Below are 17608 nucleotides of genomic sequence, written 5' to 3'. Positions count from 1 at the left end.
CGCTGCCATCAATCATTCAAGCCGTGTGATTAGCCACTGCTAACATCCCAGTTGTCTAGTAAGTTCTACCCTGTAATTTAACCAAAGTCTGCTGTTTGTTTCTCCTGAGCTGATACCTAAGAAGTTTGCATATATTTTTTTATTTAGGATGTCTCCTAATGAATTACTATTTCTTCCTTACAATTATTAAGAAACAAAGTCACAAGGCGTCTCAGTCAAAAAAAAAAAGAAGGGAAAAGTAAAAACTAGTAAAACAGCAAGGCAGCTGCCATTTATTAAAGGCAGCCTGTTTCAGGCATCATCAGCAGAAATATGACTAATCCCAGCCTGGCCCTCATGCTGTCTCAGGGCTTTGCACAAATTTTGTTGATGGGCCCTGCAGCAAACCTTTACTTGTAACAAGCCAATTTAGCTGGAAGATTGTGAGCTCACTGTTACTTCCTTGGATTTATATGTATAGGTTTCATGATTAACTGTATTTTTAAGATACAATTGGATTTGTCAATTTTCAAGTTTTTATCTTTCTTACTTTGAATTTCTGCAGCTGAACAACATGTGGTGGATAGATATATAAAAAGATACTCTGCACACGATGAAAGTCAGAGCAGGTGCAACGTTGTTGACTTCTTGTTTAAAGAACAAAAATCACATAGGCAGACTTCGGCCAGACAAAAGCACATAATGCTGCATGACCTGGCATGTTTCTATTTATGTGCTCATAATGTGAAGTCATTGGTACAGTAAGGGGCCAGTAGAAGTGAGACCGGCCTGGTTTGTGTTCTCTTGAGAGACGGCGGAGTGGAGAAAGCAGACAGCGACCGACGCAGGTTGAGACGGTGAGGGAAGATAGACACAGACAGTCTTTTGAGATTCCGCCCACGCTTCACTCTCAGTCTCTGCAGTATTGAATGAAAATGACTCCCCACCATCACACACACACACACACACACACACACACACACACACCCACACATATATACAGATGCATTAAGCATGCACATTAAAGAAGACAGTATCTGGTCACGTATAGGGATGGAAGAATTTGTAAGTTATCTCATTCGGTATTACTGTGCCTGTGATGTAATGGGTTAGTGTACCATGAATGCAGTATAAGGAAAGCCTCATGAAGTCGTAAAGTAAACTGAAGTAGAGTAACATTCAATGAATAGAGTTGAAATGTAGTTTTGTTTCAGAATTGAAAGTGGATGTTTGAACATGTTCCTTCCATAATGGCAGAAATGCTCCATAAAAGAAGCTAATGAGCTTGTAAAGTTATTTGTGATTACAGCATTGGCTCATTTATGTTTTATGTCTACAGCAGAATCTTATTCCCTAAGTAATTTATTTGGATTTCACCACGCGATTTATTGTTTTTTTGAGAAACTACCCATAAGCTTTTTCACATTTTGTCACAACACAACCAAAACATTCAATACGTTGAGCAAAGCTGAATGAAAAGGATACTTGGATTTCTACATTTATTACAAATTTATAGAATCTTCATAAGCTTGAGATATTTTACAAATGAAAACTACCTGATGTGCAAAGCTGATGGAGACATGCCCCAAAAGATCTGCAGCTGTAATTGCAGGTCAAGGCGGTTCTACAGTGTTGAAATAACAAGGCCTAAAAAGCAAATGCATTGACACACTTTTCAAAGTTGCTCTTGCATCTTTATTTCCCTTCCCCTTCATAAATGCATCCCGCTTTGTGTCTGTGGCATCACATCCCAGTAGGGTACAATGTGGAGGCCGGGGTTTTAGGGTTGTCACACACACGGCTCCATGATGCTGTGGCTGAAGTCCTCGACGCATGCAGCCGTTTCTGGTTGGAATCCCAACCCTGTGCCATTTTCTGCATGTCTTCTTCTCTCTCTGCCCCATTCCTGTCCGTCCACTAAGCAATAAATACCACAAGTATTTCAAACCTTAAGAAAAAGATTGTGATAGCAATGTTACTAAATGAAAAAAAATCCCATGAAGGGTTTGCATTCTTTAGTAAGACAAATAACAGCACAGTGTTCAAACATTCCTAGACTTTTTATTTTACAAAGACAGTATTTACCAAAAGTATTTAACTGGATCTTAAGTTATCTCTCTGGGAAAATAGAACACTGTCTTCCCTGGTTTAAAAATCACTGATCACGTGATTTAAAAAAAAAAAAAATCCATTGTTAATATACTAATCTCATCTGACTGTTTTCTGAACTATCACTGCAGATCCATTCGTGTGGCCGTTGTATTCACTAGGATCTGTCTTGTTGCGTATATGTGATACTTGCCTCGGGGATGGTATTTTGAATAATTTATGAAACAAACATTTTTTTTTTTTACCAGAAGATGCAGGTGTTTATCTGAGAACAGACTGGTGCCTCTGCAATGCTTCAGATTCTATTGCAAACAGCTTTTGATGAGGAAAACTGATTGCATGGATCATTGTGTACAACGTTGCACAAAATTGCAGATCAGCTCGTTGTCAGAAGTGTTGCACTTCAGTCAAGTCGTTGTGGTTCTCTCTGGGGGATGGCTCAGGGAGAGAAAATCTGCACGGAGCGAGCGAAGCTTCAAATGCACAAAGAGTAGAGAGTTAAAACGGTAAAAAAAAAAAAAGGACATATTTGGTCAGATAACTTGGTGGAGGGTTGAAACAACTTGCTTCATTAAATCTAATGAAGTGTAAAAAAACAAATATAAGTTAGTTTTCATTTAACAGCTTAGAATTTAATTTGTGAACAATCAGGGTTTGTAATGGCTGTTATAATGTGTGCACAAATTGAAAGTGCAGTGAACTTGATCAGCTCAAGAGTGATAAAAGAAATCTGCAGTTTACGTTCACCCAGAGATTTACCTAAAGACTCTTTACCCACTTCCACTGTCTTATAGTGATGAACTGTTCAGCTGCCACACATGTTTTCTGCTGCTGTTCTTCTCACTTTGCACTTTTTCCTCACATGGCAAACTTTCATGCAAGGGATGATGTAACAAGATGGACTCATTACCAGTGTTTAACAATCTGTGGGCCATTTGTGTTGACAGAGGTTAAGTGCTATAATAAGCTGAGCTTGGCTGGGAATTGGTATTTACACAGCTGGCAAACAAGAGCTTAACAAATCAAATCCTGACATTGTTTTAAAATTAAAAACTAAGGATGTTCAAATGCCGCTATGTTTAATTAAATTCCTGTGTTCTGAGTAAAGCTGCATTATTGGTAGAGAGCATTCCACATTTTCTTTTCTCAGATTTCCACCCCAAAAATAAAAAAATAAAAACCTCTAGTTTACAGTAGTCAAGGAATCATTTCTTACCTTCTTTCATTTTAACCGAAGGCAAAACAGTAACAGTTGCCTACTATTGCAGCCTGCTTTTCAGGAAAATCCTTGACACAGCCATCCTGCCAGAAACTTTAGGCATTTGAAATGTAGCCTCTCAGAGGTTCATGGGTGAAAGTGTCTACATTGGCATCCCAGCTGCATAAAACTCAGAGTGCATCAGAGCTGGAGTTGCTATTTACTGTGGTTAGTTTAAAATAAATCATCAATCTCTGAGTCCTGAGAGCATCTTCACTGACATTCAATATGAGTAAAAAGAAATCTGTCCACACCGAGTTTTATTTTTAACCACAGTTCTAGATTAAATTGTTCTTCTGATTATGCAAGAATTTTCTATATGTTCTTGTTATGTTTTACCTGCTTCTATATATTGCACTGCTAAGGGATAGAAAACTGTTTTTTCTTCTGCATCTGAAGTAATGAATGTCTTCCTCTCTCCTCCTCCTGGTGCTGAACAATGTCTGCAACTTGTTTACACAGCAACAATCACAGCCAGGTCACACTCAACACTGCCTTTCTACAGTGGAAAAAAAACGGCAAGGTTTACTAAGATAATTAGCAAAACACAAAACTAATGTTAAAAAAATATTGTGTGACCTGTTTGCAAATGTTAAATCTAGACGGGGTTTTTTTTTATGTGAGCATAAATCAGTCTCTGCAGCATTTAGCCTTTGGGAGATGTAGATACAATATATTCAATAAATTTAGGATATATGTTCTAATGATGAATACTTTATACTTTATTAATCCCCAAGGGGAAATTCAAGAAAAACTACGAGTTTACGACTTGTGTGTAAGATTTAAAACACTTTTTGAAATGACATTATTTAAGCAGGTATTAAAAATTTGTTTTTATTAATGCATTTCTGTATTAAATAAGTGTTTTTATTGGTCTGATGGGATTTTCTATTTATGTTATGAAATGTGTTATTAAATGCAGCCACTGAAAGTAGAAGATCGTCATAATTAGCAAAAATAAAGACATCAAAACATCACACTTTATATAATCAATTTATAACTTTCACCCAGTGAACTAACTTCCTGCCAGGTTAATTGTTTTTGTTGCATTTTATTACTATATTATCAAAAACGTGTGAATTGCCTTCATGTGATTATGTGGCAGTAAGATGAATTTCCACATCAGTACAAGTTGGTGGACTGTTTGCTCACTGCCAGAACTTTTCAGAATTACTTACAACATGGTTTTATGTTGTGATCATTTATTGGTACATCTGAGATTTAAAGTCATTATTTTTTTTTTTTTTTAAGCTATTTTTACACTATGTGAACAAATGAGTGGGATTTAGAAGCTTTAGTAGGTCAATAATAAGCCATTTTTTTTCTTCAAAACTCTCATTACATGCTAAAGTGAGTCAAATGTTTATGCTCTGAGAGAATAAGTATGTTACTAATATTCTCCATTACGTCAGTGAGGACGCAAATTAGCCTGCAGTGCTCAAACATTTATTGGCACACCTGGTAGAGAAGCATAATGGCCGTAAAATAAATTTATATTCTGTTGCTGTTGGAGAATCTTGTAATAAGAATTTATATATATATACCAATGGGATCTCAAGATCCAATGGGATCTCAACACGTATGAAGTTCCTTCATACGTGTTGTACATGTTCGTTTCCATGGAAACCAGTGGACTCCCTTAATTTACCCGCGCCGCCAGAACAAACCTTTAATTTATTTCTGCTTGAGTTTGTGATTTCTTCTTTACTTTAGTAGATCGAATGTTTCGCTGGTCCGGGGGAGCCAACATGTCCTGTCTTCTTGTTGTTGCAGCTATTTAAATTTTGCTAGTTGCTGTATTCAGAAAATGCTGCTTTGTCAGCAGTTCAGGTAGATGTTTTTTTTTTTTTCTCTCTCTCTTCTTCAGTTTTTCTGGTCCTGCACACAGTTTCTTCCACATGCACGCATACACTCGTAATCTCCTTTTTGTCCTCCTTTCCCTGCCTCTTCCTCTGAGCGTGAAGGCAAACTCAGCAGACCTCCAGGCTGCTGGGGAGCCAAGGCATGCTGGGTAATCCACAGTGCATGGGAATAGAGTGTGAGAACAAGAAGAGGGTGACTTACAAAAAGCATGATGTGCATGATGTTAAACACTAGACCCGAACACAGACACACACAAGCTCAAAAACAAACCAAATCCAGCCAGTCATCGCTGAGCCAATGGCGGTACACAGTAGCCATCTGTGTCCATCTGCACACTCGTCCGCTGGGACAAACCCAGGCTATGTTTGCAGCAGAACATGAAATCCAAAAGCTGCTGCGGATCCCGCTCCCTGCTGCCCGACAGTAATGACGGAGAGATGTGAAGGAGGCAGAGGGAGCAGCGAGGGTGGCGGGGTGGAGCAGCGCAGGATACAGGAGTGTCGTCAGTCTGCTTTTATCTCGGCTCTGATTAAACCTTGTTCCTGTCTGACCTAAAAAGTCAGCTGGAGGAAACTTCAGAGACTGTGGCTGAATTTCACCCGAGTTCTTTTTATCCATCCATCACAGCGAGACAGAAGATCAGAAACGCAGAACTCACAGCAGACACAAAGGACATGCACACAGACTCCATACGTTTTCATCTAGACACAGTTGTAAATTGTGAATTTTGCCTGCAACTTTGCCTAGACGTCTGGATGTTTCCTGCCCTGAACTCCTGAATAGGACGGGCGAGAGGCCAGGACTTGCTGGTAGCATGGGCTTAGTAGCACAATACCACAGGAAGCAGTCGGGAGGCTCTGCTGAAATGATCCAGCGCCACCCGTCTGGGACAAGCACAACAACACAAAAAAAATTACAATGTACAAAAATAAACCTGCGCCTGCATCGCTGGGCACCGGTAGAAACAGGAAACACCTCATTAAGGGAGAGACAGCAGGAAAACTACAGAAGACACCCATTTGGCAAATTTCATTTGACATTTGGTGCCTTTCATTTCGAAATACTTGTAAAATATCAGAGCTGGGATATCCAAACAATTAACTGAGAAAATCTTATCTCTTGAGATGAATAAATATTATTAGGCTTACAAGTCTTTTGAGAGAAGGGCCTTGAACATCATTTTAAAGACTTGGCACAGATTTTCTGTCGGCGTTGGGGCTGAACTTTGACTAGATCATTCTATGACTTGAATATGATTTGATATAAACCATTCCACTGTGGGGTTGGGGTTTGTATGTTTATGTCTGTTTAGGATCATGGCACTGCTGAAAGATTTCCTTTCACCCCAATCCAAGTGTACGTACCTTTGCAATGTACTGTAGTTTTTTATCAGTGTGTGGCCAGAAAGGTTCCTTAAGACTCTGTTTTTGTGTGTTTGACCTGTTTAGAGCGCTGCGGCAGCTCCCAGCCCTGTCCTAGGGAACCTTCCCCCAGGAGAGAGCATGCCAGTGGGGCCGGTTCCTCCAGGATTTTTCCAGGTGTGCAATGTACACATTTACACACACACACACACACACACACACATAGGCCTGTTTTATTTTACTTTTTAGCGTTTGGGATTCCTAGGTCTTTAGAATAAATTGTTAGCCAATTTTCTTTTACTATTTTTGTCTGTCTTCCAAAATTACTTCAAGCAAAACGTAAGAATTATAATTTTTACATATTTTTTGGGAATGCTTTGCTCATGCTGGATGTTGCCCATGTTGCCCATATCAACAACTCATTATTTGTTTCATTGAATACATGCATTAAGTAATTTTTTTTCAGAATGACATTCGCAAAGGAGGAAATACCTTAACAGCAAACGAGGCATTTCAAAAAAGTGCAGAACAACTGCTGTGAAAGAAAACGTCTCCCAGTGGTGCCGTTTGTGGGAATTGTAGTTTTCTAAATCTTTCGCGGCACTAAACACAAAGGGCTTTTATAGTCTCAGTTTCTGTATGTGTAAGCTAACCTACATGATGAAAAGAAAAATGGAAAAGTGGAAATAAAGTCGAGGTAGTAAGTACTTGCAGCAGTGCTTCATGTCAGCTCTGGATGACGCTACGCTCCCTGATTGATTATCTGTCATTATCAGTCAAATTCAGATGACGGCTTCAGACATCCAGATCAATAGCCTTTGCAAGATATTTTCCTCTCCTGCATTTAGAAAATCAAACATGAGTCTGGACAGAAGACGAGTTGTGTATTGTAGGAAAGGTTTTCTGAAGATTTATTAGTTTTAAAAAAGGCTATCATATCTACATGGACTGGTTTGGTACTTCAATGTACAGTATTACCAAACATATTTCAGATTTGATCTAATTCTACTTTTACTTTCAATGATTCATCTTGATCAAACAAAGAAGTCTACTGCCCTCTAGTGGAGCATTGCAGCATTGCATCCGACACTGCAGGAGGGCCTTTTTGACCACGCTGAAGTTAATTTGACAGCAACAGCATTGCTGCTGTCTGTGTAACTTCAGTGAAAACCCACTCTAAGCTGCAAAAGGAGAAGGCGCCGACAAAACCTGCCCAAACCTTAAAAGTTAACAAATGCATGGACGTTATTGTCAAAAATCATCAGACTTTGTTGCCTACGATTTTTTTGGCAAATTTATTTGTTGGCTTCCCATTTTTCCATAAGAAAGCAGCCAGAAATAACTCACTGAGTTGGTCTGTATATATTATCTATACTGTCTTCTATCTGTACTTTCATCCCTGATTTGTATAAATTCCTTTTAGGAAAATCATCATCTTCCCTGACAACTCTAGCTGTTTGTTTTAGGTTATCCTGATGGTTGTTTTGTTGAAAATCTGACACACTCATGCCTCCTGTTTTTTAGCCCTTCATGTCACCTCGATACCCTGGAGGACCCAGGCCGCCCCTCAGACTACCCAATCAGGTGAGGGCTCGTCTGACAACTGCACTTCCAGGCCTAAAGCAAAAGTTTCTCATACCTATTAAACTTTTTCACATTTTGACACATCGCAGATAGACCAACATAGAGTAGCAAAAAAAAAAAAAAAATAACTGAAGGAAATAAATATTTAATTTTTCATTTAATTTCAGCTGCAAGTCCTTTTGGGTACGTCTCTATCGGCTTGTTGCATCTAGAACTGATATTTTTCTTTACAAAACATCTCAAACTATGTCGGGATGCATGGAAAGTGTCACTTCTTAAGGCTTTGTACAGATTCTTTGTGGGTTTGGGTCTAGATTGTGAGGAGGCCACTGTTGGGCCAAAGAGCAGAGAGAGAAGGAGGAAGTTCAAACAACTACATCCAGTTGTCATAATGGGTAAAGATTATATCCCCAACTTCAACGTCTCTATGATCCGGCTTTCCAGCCGTGCTTTCTAACAGCAATTTAAAGAGGAGCAGCAAAAGCAACTTGGGCGGATTACCACCAACAAATGGTGGTGTCATTCAGGACACGTTGCTGTGGAATACCATCTCTGCTGCTAGATATTAACTTATTACTGCTAGTGTTTCTTGGACGCCATAATTATGTTGAGTCACTAATGTTGGAGAACATTAGTGAACTTTGGGACATTCATAGAACAGTTACATTAAATTTAATGAATTATCTTTACTGTTAACTTATAACAATGGCTGAACTGGATTTTATTTAGAGGTATCAGGCTGTATAAATATGCATGACTCACTTTTCACAGTAAACAAAACAAAAACAAAAAAAAGTGGGGCTCTTGGCACTTTTGCAAGCCACAATAACTGGATGACTGAAACAAGAAGTCTCTGGTGCATTCCTGATGATGTGACTCATTTCTTCTCTCTCTAGGGCCTTGGAGGAGTTCCAGGTAGCCAGCCTATGTTACCTACTGGGATGGACCCCACAAGACAGCAAGGTCCCTACTATTACAATACACAGAGCTGGCATGACTTCACTTTTCTGTTCCAGTGTCTTCTTTCAGATCAATGTTTGATAGAAATGTTGACATGGGAGTGAAACTCAAAGCTTACAGACAAAGTGTATAACTGTCAATCATACTTGCTCCAAAACCAAACTGATTTTAACGCAGCAGGAGAATTATCATCTCTATGGTTCCTTGTGAGATTGCAAAACCCAAATCACCTGAAATTCTAGCAAATGATAGAATACGATTTTAAAACTCGGTCTAAAACGTTTGACAAAGCTAAAAGCTTGCTCGACGTAAAAAAAAAAAAAGAAAACAAAAAAGATGAAAAGTGACACTCCTGCATTGGTAGGCAGTTTTTGTCATCAGAGTCAGCTTGGTTGCATAATTATGTCTTTGATCACTGGAGAGCAAAATTGGCTCTCGTAGAGCTTGCTGTGCAAAAAGGGTTTTAGATATAGGCTGAATTTCAAATATGAAATTTTCCAAATCACTTGGAAGATTTATTCAAATTTATTGGATTGAATAACATCAACCATAGGAAGCTGCTTTTTTTTCTTAGTTTTTAAGGAGCAAAAATACGTGTTCTAGTGTTTTGACAAAGAGATTTTGCAATTTAGTGGCCTTCAGTTCAGAGGTAAATGATTGCTGAAAATGATCTGATAATCCTGTTAACCTTCAGTCCAAAGGCTCAAATTAACACTGACTGTGTGGTGTTCCTGTTTCAGGGCATCCAAGCATGGGAGGACCAATGCAGAGGATGACTCCACCTAGAGGGATGGTACCTCTGGGGCCCCAGGTACGGGGAGACCATCGAACGAAGATCTACACAAAGCAATGTGTTTTTGAGTGTTTGTTTCTCCTTTGCTCTTAAGAACTATGGAGGTGGGATGAGACCCCCACTGAATGCTTTGGTTGGTCCTGGGATGCCTGGCATGAGCATGTGAGTGATGGACACGTCAGTATGTAACACTAGTAGAAAACGTATTCCAACATCCTGAACTTGTTCTCAATTTGTGACATTAAAACAGCAAACTTCACGTATTTTATTTGAGTTTTACAAACTAGACGAACACAATGTTGTCGGAGTGTTTTCCCTTCTGCTTTATTGGCCAACATAATATGTCACATAAAGTTCCAATAAAATAAATTGTAGCTTGTGTTGTGGAATGTGACAAAATGTGCAAAGCTACGGGTACTGGCATGAAAGTAGCACTGTGCTGCTCCAGCGACATCTTGGTCTGCATTTCAAACCGTAAATTAAATGACACATTCTCTCGGTTAAAACAAATGTCAGATATCCTAAATCTGTCCCCACGCTCAGACTTTTACTCTTTTCTCTGGTTATTTACTGTGGACTCAGGAGTTGGCTTTCCACTATTTTATCTTCTTTTGTCAAAGTTCTTGTCGTTGTTTTTTTTTTTACTTCTTGTTCCCACCACCTTTTCTTCTGGCATCAGAAAAGGTTGTTGTTGCCAACTCTGACCAGAAACAGTAAGGCCTGCATAGAAAGCAGAATACCGATGTGTGTGTGTGTGTATGTGTGTGTGTTGCAGGGGACATGGAGGTGGGAGACCCTGGCCAAATCCTCCAAATTCAAACTCTGTAAGTCCTCAAACAAAAAGGCCTTAGAAACTTCTGACTTCATCACTTTGATTTTCTTCTTCTCCATGTTTTTCCCAGACTCCCTACTCGTCTGCATCCCCAGGCAGCTATGTGGTATGTATGACAGATATAAGACTGTGTTGCACTCTTTGTACGTCCTGCTGCCTGGTAATTTATACAATAAAAAACTAACTTTGTATTCCAGGGACCTCCAGGAGGAGGGGGTGCACCTGGAACCCCAATAATGCCGAGTCCAGCAGGTGAGCCTTGCATCCACCTTTTCATGTCTGTAGGTTGAAGATTTTCCCCTTTACCATTTTTTTCTTTGTTCTGTTAGATTCTACTAACTCTGGTGACAACATGTACACCATGATAAACACAGTCCCTCCTGGTGGAAGCCGGCCGAATGTGAGAACCTTTTGTCTCTTTGCTCTACAGTGTGTGATCTGTTAAAGAATGAGGTCAGATCCTGATGTGTGTGTTTTGCTGCTTGTGTCTCTCCTGCATACCCACCGGTGACTTGCTCAGTTCCCAATGGGAGGCGGGAGCGACGGCCCATTGGGGGGAATGGCAGGGATGGAGCCGCATCACATGAATGGATCTTTAGGTAAAAGGACGAGCAACTTGTATATTTTGCACATTTGTGATCATGTTTGTTCCTGCTGTGTCACATCAAATCCATGCAGGGTTATGATAGACTGCTCTGTGTTTCAGGGTCCAGCGACATGGACAGTCTCTCCAAGGTTAGTAAAGCACTCGACGTGTTTTCTTCCAGCTCGTGAAATTACAGTTTTCTTTAAACGTGTTTTACTCCTCACAGAACTCTCCTGGTAACCTAAGTATGAGCAACCAACCAGGGACACCCAGAGAGGACGGAGAGATGGGGGGAAACTTTCTTAATCCATTTCAGAATGAAAGTGTAAGTTATTTATTGTTCAGGAGGTTTTCCTCATATGTTTCAGAAAAGATGAGAGTAACCTTTCTTTCAAAGATGTTGTTTTTGCTTGACATACCTCGGCTACAAACCACAAATTTTTGTACAATCTATTGCTGGCTGCCTAGCAAGTCTCACAGCGACGGCAAAGATCCACAAAGTAACTTTGAATCACAAACACGATGTGGCACTTTGATTTGCTGACATTAGTATTGATAGAAACAAACTTTCTCTTTTTACCAAGCTCAGCGACTCCTGACTTTAGCTTTTAGGTTGCCGTAAAGAAAGTTTGTTCTGGAAGGAAAACAGTTCAAGCCTTCTGAGCGCCTCACATTTTCTGATGCTGCAATTGAAAACTTTAATGAGTCTTATTTTTTCTACGTGATAAACCAACTCAAAGCTGTGCATAATTTCAAAGTGGAAGAAATAAAGATTCATGGTTTCGTTTTTGTGTGTGTGTGTGTGTGTGGCTTTTACATTATGAAAGGTCGCATTCTTGCCCTTCCTTATTCTCCAACATTCTCCAGTAGACTCATGAGGCCTTCACACAAAAGGTGCATGTATATTAACATTTAATTAACGAGGTAGGTTCCATATAATTATATGATATATAGGAATTTGTTTACACCAGATTTCTTTTTTAAATATTTATTTTTTGAGAAAGAAATGCCAAAAGATGGCTCTGGAATTTTCTTTCATTTTTTTTATTAATAAAACCAAGTATTCTTTTATTTCCACTCCATTAGAGTGTGCTACTTTGCATTGACCAGTCTGGTACAATTCATACATAACACAAGTTCGTAATTGTAAAATGACACAATGTGAAAACGGTTATGAACACGTTACGCAAAGCAGTTGTGAATCCGGACTGGCTTCTTATTACACATGAATGCAACATTCACACTTCTCTTCTCTTTCCTTGTCTCCTTCCAGCAGTATTCTCCAAACATGACAATGAGCGTGTGAAGACTCAGAAAGCAGGTTTTTCTCAGTCGCTCACAAACCTGTCTTTGGGGAAATCCAGATGAAGCAGAGAGACACGATTTGACATCTTTTAGGCCAGTGACTCATCATTCGCCATAGCTGACCCCCGACCCCCGACCTCCAGGCGCAAGTTACCCCAAACCCTCCGTGGTTTCTGCCCATGTCTCTTCTTTTCTGTTTCTTCAAAGTGGTGACTCTGCTACATTCATCAGTTCTTCCTCTTACAACTACAAGACAGTACAAAGGAAACCAACTGAATCAAGCAAGAGGAGAACTCTTTGTATATTTGCATCCGATGTGTATGGAGCAGCATATGCACATCCAACAAGTGACTGATAGAATACGTTCTACTGAAGATAATTGAAAACAAGCCACAGTATCCAGAATGTTGTCTTTATTTTAATTTATCTAACTGTTAAACATGTTTTCAGCTTTGTTATGATAAATTCTGTTTTTTATTACAACATAAATGCAAACCCACCTCAGTCACAAGCCTCTTAGCCTTATTTCAGTCTCTTGCAGTTATTTGAGACGCATTTTCAACGCCTGTGGTTGTCTACGGCGTTGCATCATTTTATTTATTTGTGCTTTGAAGAAATCCTGTTGAATATTTTCCGAATTCGACCACAAATATGGCACACATCCTTCCGTTTGTCTCACCAAACAGGTAAAACAAAAGAAGATAACAATCAGCAATTATCCAAAGTTCGATTTCAACACAACCTGAATATAATTTTGTAACAATCAGTCACTATTGAAACAAAAGACTGCCACCTTTACTTTTTATTTATTTATTTTATTTACATATATATATATCCACTTGACCTCTATGTAATGGATCGTGTTATGCTTTCATTAATTCATTTGTAAAAGAAGAAAAAAATAACTTGGAAGAGCAGCAAAGATAATTGATGATAGTTTTCAGGCAATACTACTGTGCAGTTAGAAAGTTGTCACTTGCTTTCCAAGCAAGGGGAATTGGCCTCTTTCTGTATTTAACTGAAAATCATTGTTGTGATGTAACTCATGAGCTACAAGCTCAAATTGTCGGACTTTGGGCTCTGTTCACGGCATACCTGCAATACAACATTTGAACAAGAGTTAGTAAAATGCTGTCTTTTCTTCAGTGAAAGCAACCAGAACTTGCATATTTTTTGTGGATTCTCTGACCTCTTCTGCTTTTCACATTGCTTCACAGTATTCCTGCGTCTACATCCCGGAACCACGAAATGCACAGTGGTGTCTAATTCTCTGTATTCAGCTGAGACACAGATGAACGGCAAGTGTCAATCTCAGAGCGCACTGACTACTCCTAAAACAATTGTCATCCGGTGAAACTGTGATTTTAATATGATTTTAAAATGTGATTTGGTACAGAAAGCTAAAAGCTTGTTTTGACTCATTTAAAAAAAAACTTTCCAGTGCCCATGATTGCCACTATGTACAAAGGTCAATATTTGTGTGAACATGCTCCTTTCCATGCTTCAACATGTACAGGTCACAAATGTAGCTCCTCTCTCTTGTGTGTGTATTTGATGTAATTATTATTTGAATGTTACTCTGCAGAGAATCACTGAAGTGGGAGTAATGGACTGATAAGCCACCATCACAGCTGAAAAGAGACATTTTAATCTTATTTTGTGTGCGTGCGTGTGCGTGTGTGTGCGCGTGTTAGACTGAAGCCATAAAGTGGGAGCAAAAGAAGATAAGTTTGTAAATTAGATTACGTTTCTGTTTTGTGACGCTATGTGGGATTTCATTTGTGATGTGTTTGTTTTTCTCTTTTTTATTCTTGTATTATGTTTTTGTAGATAAGCGGAGAAGTTTCATGGGTTTCAAATTTGCTGGTATAAAGCTTCTCTTCCCTTAGTCATCTGTGTCTTTTGAATCATTGTATTGATGTGGCCGTAAGTGAATGTTTGCAGCTTGTTAGCAGAAATTATGTACCTTCCAAGTCATGTCATCAAGCAACCAATCAATCAAGTTTATTGGTATAGCACATTTCAGCAACATGGCAGTTTACATCATCATGTCATGGTTTGGTCTTAATCTTGTCATATGGTTGTTTAAAACCTGAAAACACCTAAAGGATACTTTATGTCATCACAGATTTGCTGCTTGCCCCCTGAGAGCAGTGATGTCTGAAAGAGCAGGAAGCTGACATGCAGTAAAATGTCATTGAAACCTGACTCTAAAATAATAAGCCTGGTCATATAAACTGATGGTGGCACCACGTTAAAATACAAGTTGATGGTGACAATAAATTTGGTTGCAAATCTTGTTTCTAAATGGCCCCAAAACAGATCGTAATTTGTAAAACATAACCTAATTATATGGGTTTAAACACCAATGAAATGTGCAGACAAATACAGATTTTACAGTACAGTGTACATTTGGTTTAAAGAGATACAAAGTATCAGAAGAGGAGAAAAGAAAACCATTTGAAAAAAACATTTTCTGTGTCCTGTTATATAATTTTTAAAGCCCTCAGCAAGCCTTGAAGAATACCACACCTGCCATTGAATTAAACTAAATAAAACTCGTAGTTTTAAAACCAGCATGATCTATTTTGATTATGATTATTTGATTAATTTTGCAGACTAAAAAGGAAAGTCCCATAAATGTCCAGCCAACAGGCCAGTTGCAAAGAACTCCATGTGAGTGCCCTTCAAATTGTGAGCAGATATTAACCATTGTCCTCTGCACACAAATTTCAGACAAAAACCATAATCTAAATAAATGGGCATCTGAGTCACTGCTGTGATGATGTAACACAGTCCCTTTGCTGCACAGACCTCCCACTGCCAACTCCCATTTCTCTCTCTGTTACATAAGATATTGTCTCCTAGTCTTTGTCCAGACCTTCCTGAAAGAGCTCAGTTGTCCTGTCCTTCCAGCACCATCCACTTCCAGCTTCCCACCATGTTTGTTCGGATTTGCTTCGCTTTGCTGGCTCTCCCTTCTCTGACTGCCGCATCTGATCCAGGCTGTGATGAACTGATAAAACCTCTAGAGGACCGAAGCAAGGTAAGCAGTTCTTTGCACTGACGGTGTGAAGCAGAATTTAGAGCCATTTTGTCCAAAAAGCCCCATTGATAGTTCAGGTCCAGATCAGTCGTACAATGACATCGATTTATTTCAGTTTGGTGGGTCTGTAGTTTCATGCATTCACACAACACAGACCACTGATTGGGGTGAAGTGTCGAAATATTCAGAGATAATCTGGGTCAACACAAGGAACAGAAGAAATGTCAGAATTTGCTGAACTCACTGACTCACAGACTGATAAAATAATCTGGTTTGAAAATGAAAATTATGGTAGTTCTGCATTTTTAAGCTAATTTTTTTTTGTCGAAGCTTTCCTGAAAAATCACTCTTCCTAATTACATGTAGATTTATGGAAAATGGATTTTCTATGCTGCAGCGTCTGACAATGAAGAAGAGCTGAACTCGTACAAAATCTCCAGCAGCTCCATGTCTAAAATCTCCCCCATACCTGATAGTGACGAGTTCATCATGCACTATGTGGACAAAATGTAAGCTGTGGTCCTGTAAAAGTTACTATAACCATTCAAATTAGTTGATCAAACAGTGATTCTTATTATTTCTATTTAACAGTGAAGGAAATTGTGTTTATGTAACTCCAGCACCTCGGGAAACTCCACTAAGGTGATCTGTAAGTAGACAGCAGTGCTCTGTAGGCCGGAACCAGCAAATACTAGAGCTGCATGAAGAAAGTTTGACCGTCTGCTCTGTCTTTTATAGTTCACTTTAACTCCACTGCTTACGTGCATGTTGGGAACTATCTGGAGACGTGCGCTGAATGTGTCCTCTGGTCAGACGAGGCTTTGACAGAGGTCAACGGGGCAGTTAGAAAAAGCCGGAACCTCTACCTCTTCAGTGAGTTTTCTGTTTTATTGTTTGAAATGATTTGTTTAAAAAAAAAAGGGGGAATTTTTTCTGTACTAGATATTGAAATATTTCATTTTCTCCTTTCATAACCTTCAGCAAAGACAGGAAAACTGGACCCATCCGATCAAGAGACGTTGAACAAACAGGCCAAGTGTCTCAACCTCATTCCAGATTTCTATTTTCCAGAAACTACAAGTAAAATTGCTTCTCTGTCTCTGTACCAAAACTGTCTGTGCTTTCTAATATATAGTGAGTCTTGATTTCCTTTCTGTTTCAGATCTGTGTCCTGAAGAAAGTGAGCCTACCGTTGCCTCAACAAATGCAAACGCTGAAGAACAATAATGTTATCACCTTCATTCCCTTCACTGTTGCTGATTCTGAAGTCTGACATAAATCTGCTTATGTACATTCACAGTTAGACTCCTTATGCATAATTGTTTGTAGTTATGCAGAAATCTCTTACCAGGAGCAAATCCAATATTATGTTCTCGATGTATTCAGTTGATTCCTTATGCTGCAAATGTCTAGAATGAAAATATTAGTTTTGGCTTTATTTAAACGTTACTGTTAGAAACATCTAGAGGCTATTTCAAGTTTATGTTTTTCGTCTTTTGGAATAAGTCAGGTGATTCTTTCACCCTGCAAGCTCAAAGCATGGTCTTTAATGTGATTAAACGTTTATCAATTTTTTAATGAAAACAACCTGCGTCCTAGTGGTTTGTTTCTGCCTTCTTTCAGCGTACATGTTGAATTTATTTTCACCTTCCAAGTACTTGGGAAAGAAAAAAAAAAGCTTATGAAAATGGAAACTTTGCAAATGAAAATGATTAGCTTTGGATGGAAAACCCTGGAAGGCCAATATGTGAAACACTCCATGATATAACGAATGTTATTCACACTCTGTATGTGTGTTGTTTGCATTGTTTATACATCTTCTTCTTTAAGATCCGGTTTCCTCTGAACTGAGGGTCATCTTAATTACTTAATCACTATTCGTTTAAATGTTATGTAAGCTGAAATATCACTCATGATCATTTATTCCAGACT

General features: G+C 38.9%; 1 protein-coding gene across 3 annotated transcripts in view; it reads left to right on the top strand.

Moving 5' to 3' along the window:
• LOC122827837 (single-stranded DNA-binding protein 2) overlaps positions 1–17260 on the top strand; it is a 59019-nt gene extending 41759 nt beyond the window's left edge. Inside the window, exons 5-22 of one of the 3 annotated variants that reach the window (XM_044110899.1) lie at positions 6658–6747; positions 8095–8154; positions 9051–9117; positions 9855–9925; positions 10002–10069; positions 10683–10731; positions 10810–10845; positions 10937–10991; positions 11069–11139; positions 11260–11338; positions 11446–11474; positions 11552–11650; positions 12602–15676; positions 16074–16185; positions 16268–16325; positions 16415–16549; positions 16658–16756; positions 16839–17260. In XM_044110899.1, coding sequence (XP_043966834.1) covers positions 6658–6747; positions 8095–8154; positions 9051–9117; positions 9855–9925; positions 10002–10069; positions 10683–10731; positions 10810–10845; positions 10937–10991; positions 11069–11139; positions 11260–11338; positions 11446–11474; positions 11552–11650; positions 12602–12631 — 804 coding nt within the window. In that variant the 3' untranslated portion in view covers positions 12632–15676; positions 16074–16185; positions 16268–16325; ... (1 more) ...; positions 16658–16756; positions 16839–17260. Of the gene's footprint in view, positions 1–6657; positions 6748–8094; positions 8155–9050; positions 9118–9854; positions 9926–10001; positions 10070–10682; positions 10732–10809; positions 10846–10936; positions 10992–11068; positions 11140–11259; positions 11339–11445; positions 11475–11551; positions 11651–12598; positions 15677–16042; positions 16186–16267; positions 16326–16414; positions 16550–16657; positions 16757–16838 lie in introns of all 3 variants that reach the window. The other 2 variants (XM_044110897.1, XM_044110898.1) reach the window with 2 other exon arrangements.
• The last annotated feature ends 348 nt before the right edge of the window (positions 17261–17608 follow it).

The sequence above is a fragment of the Gambusia affinis genome, linkage group LG03, assembly GCF_019740435.1.
Source record: "Gambusia affinis linkage group LG03, SWU_Gaff_1.0, whole genome shotgun sequence".
NCBI lineage: Eukaryota > Metazoa > Chordata > Actinopteri > Cyprinodontiformes > Poeciliidae > Gambusia > Gambusia affinis.
The sequence above is the reverse complement of the archived record's forward strand: the minus strand, read 5'-3'. Positions and strand labels throughout refer to the sequence as shown.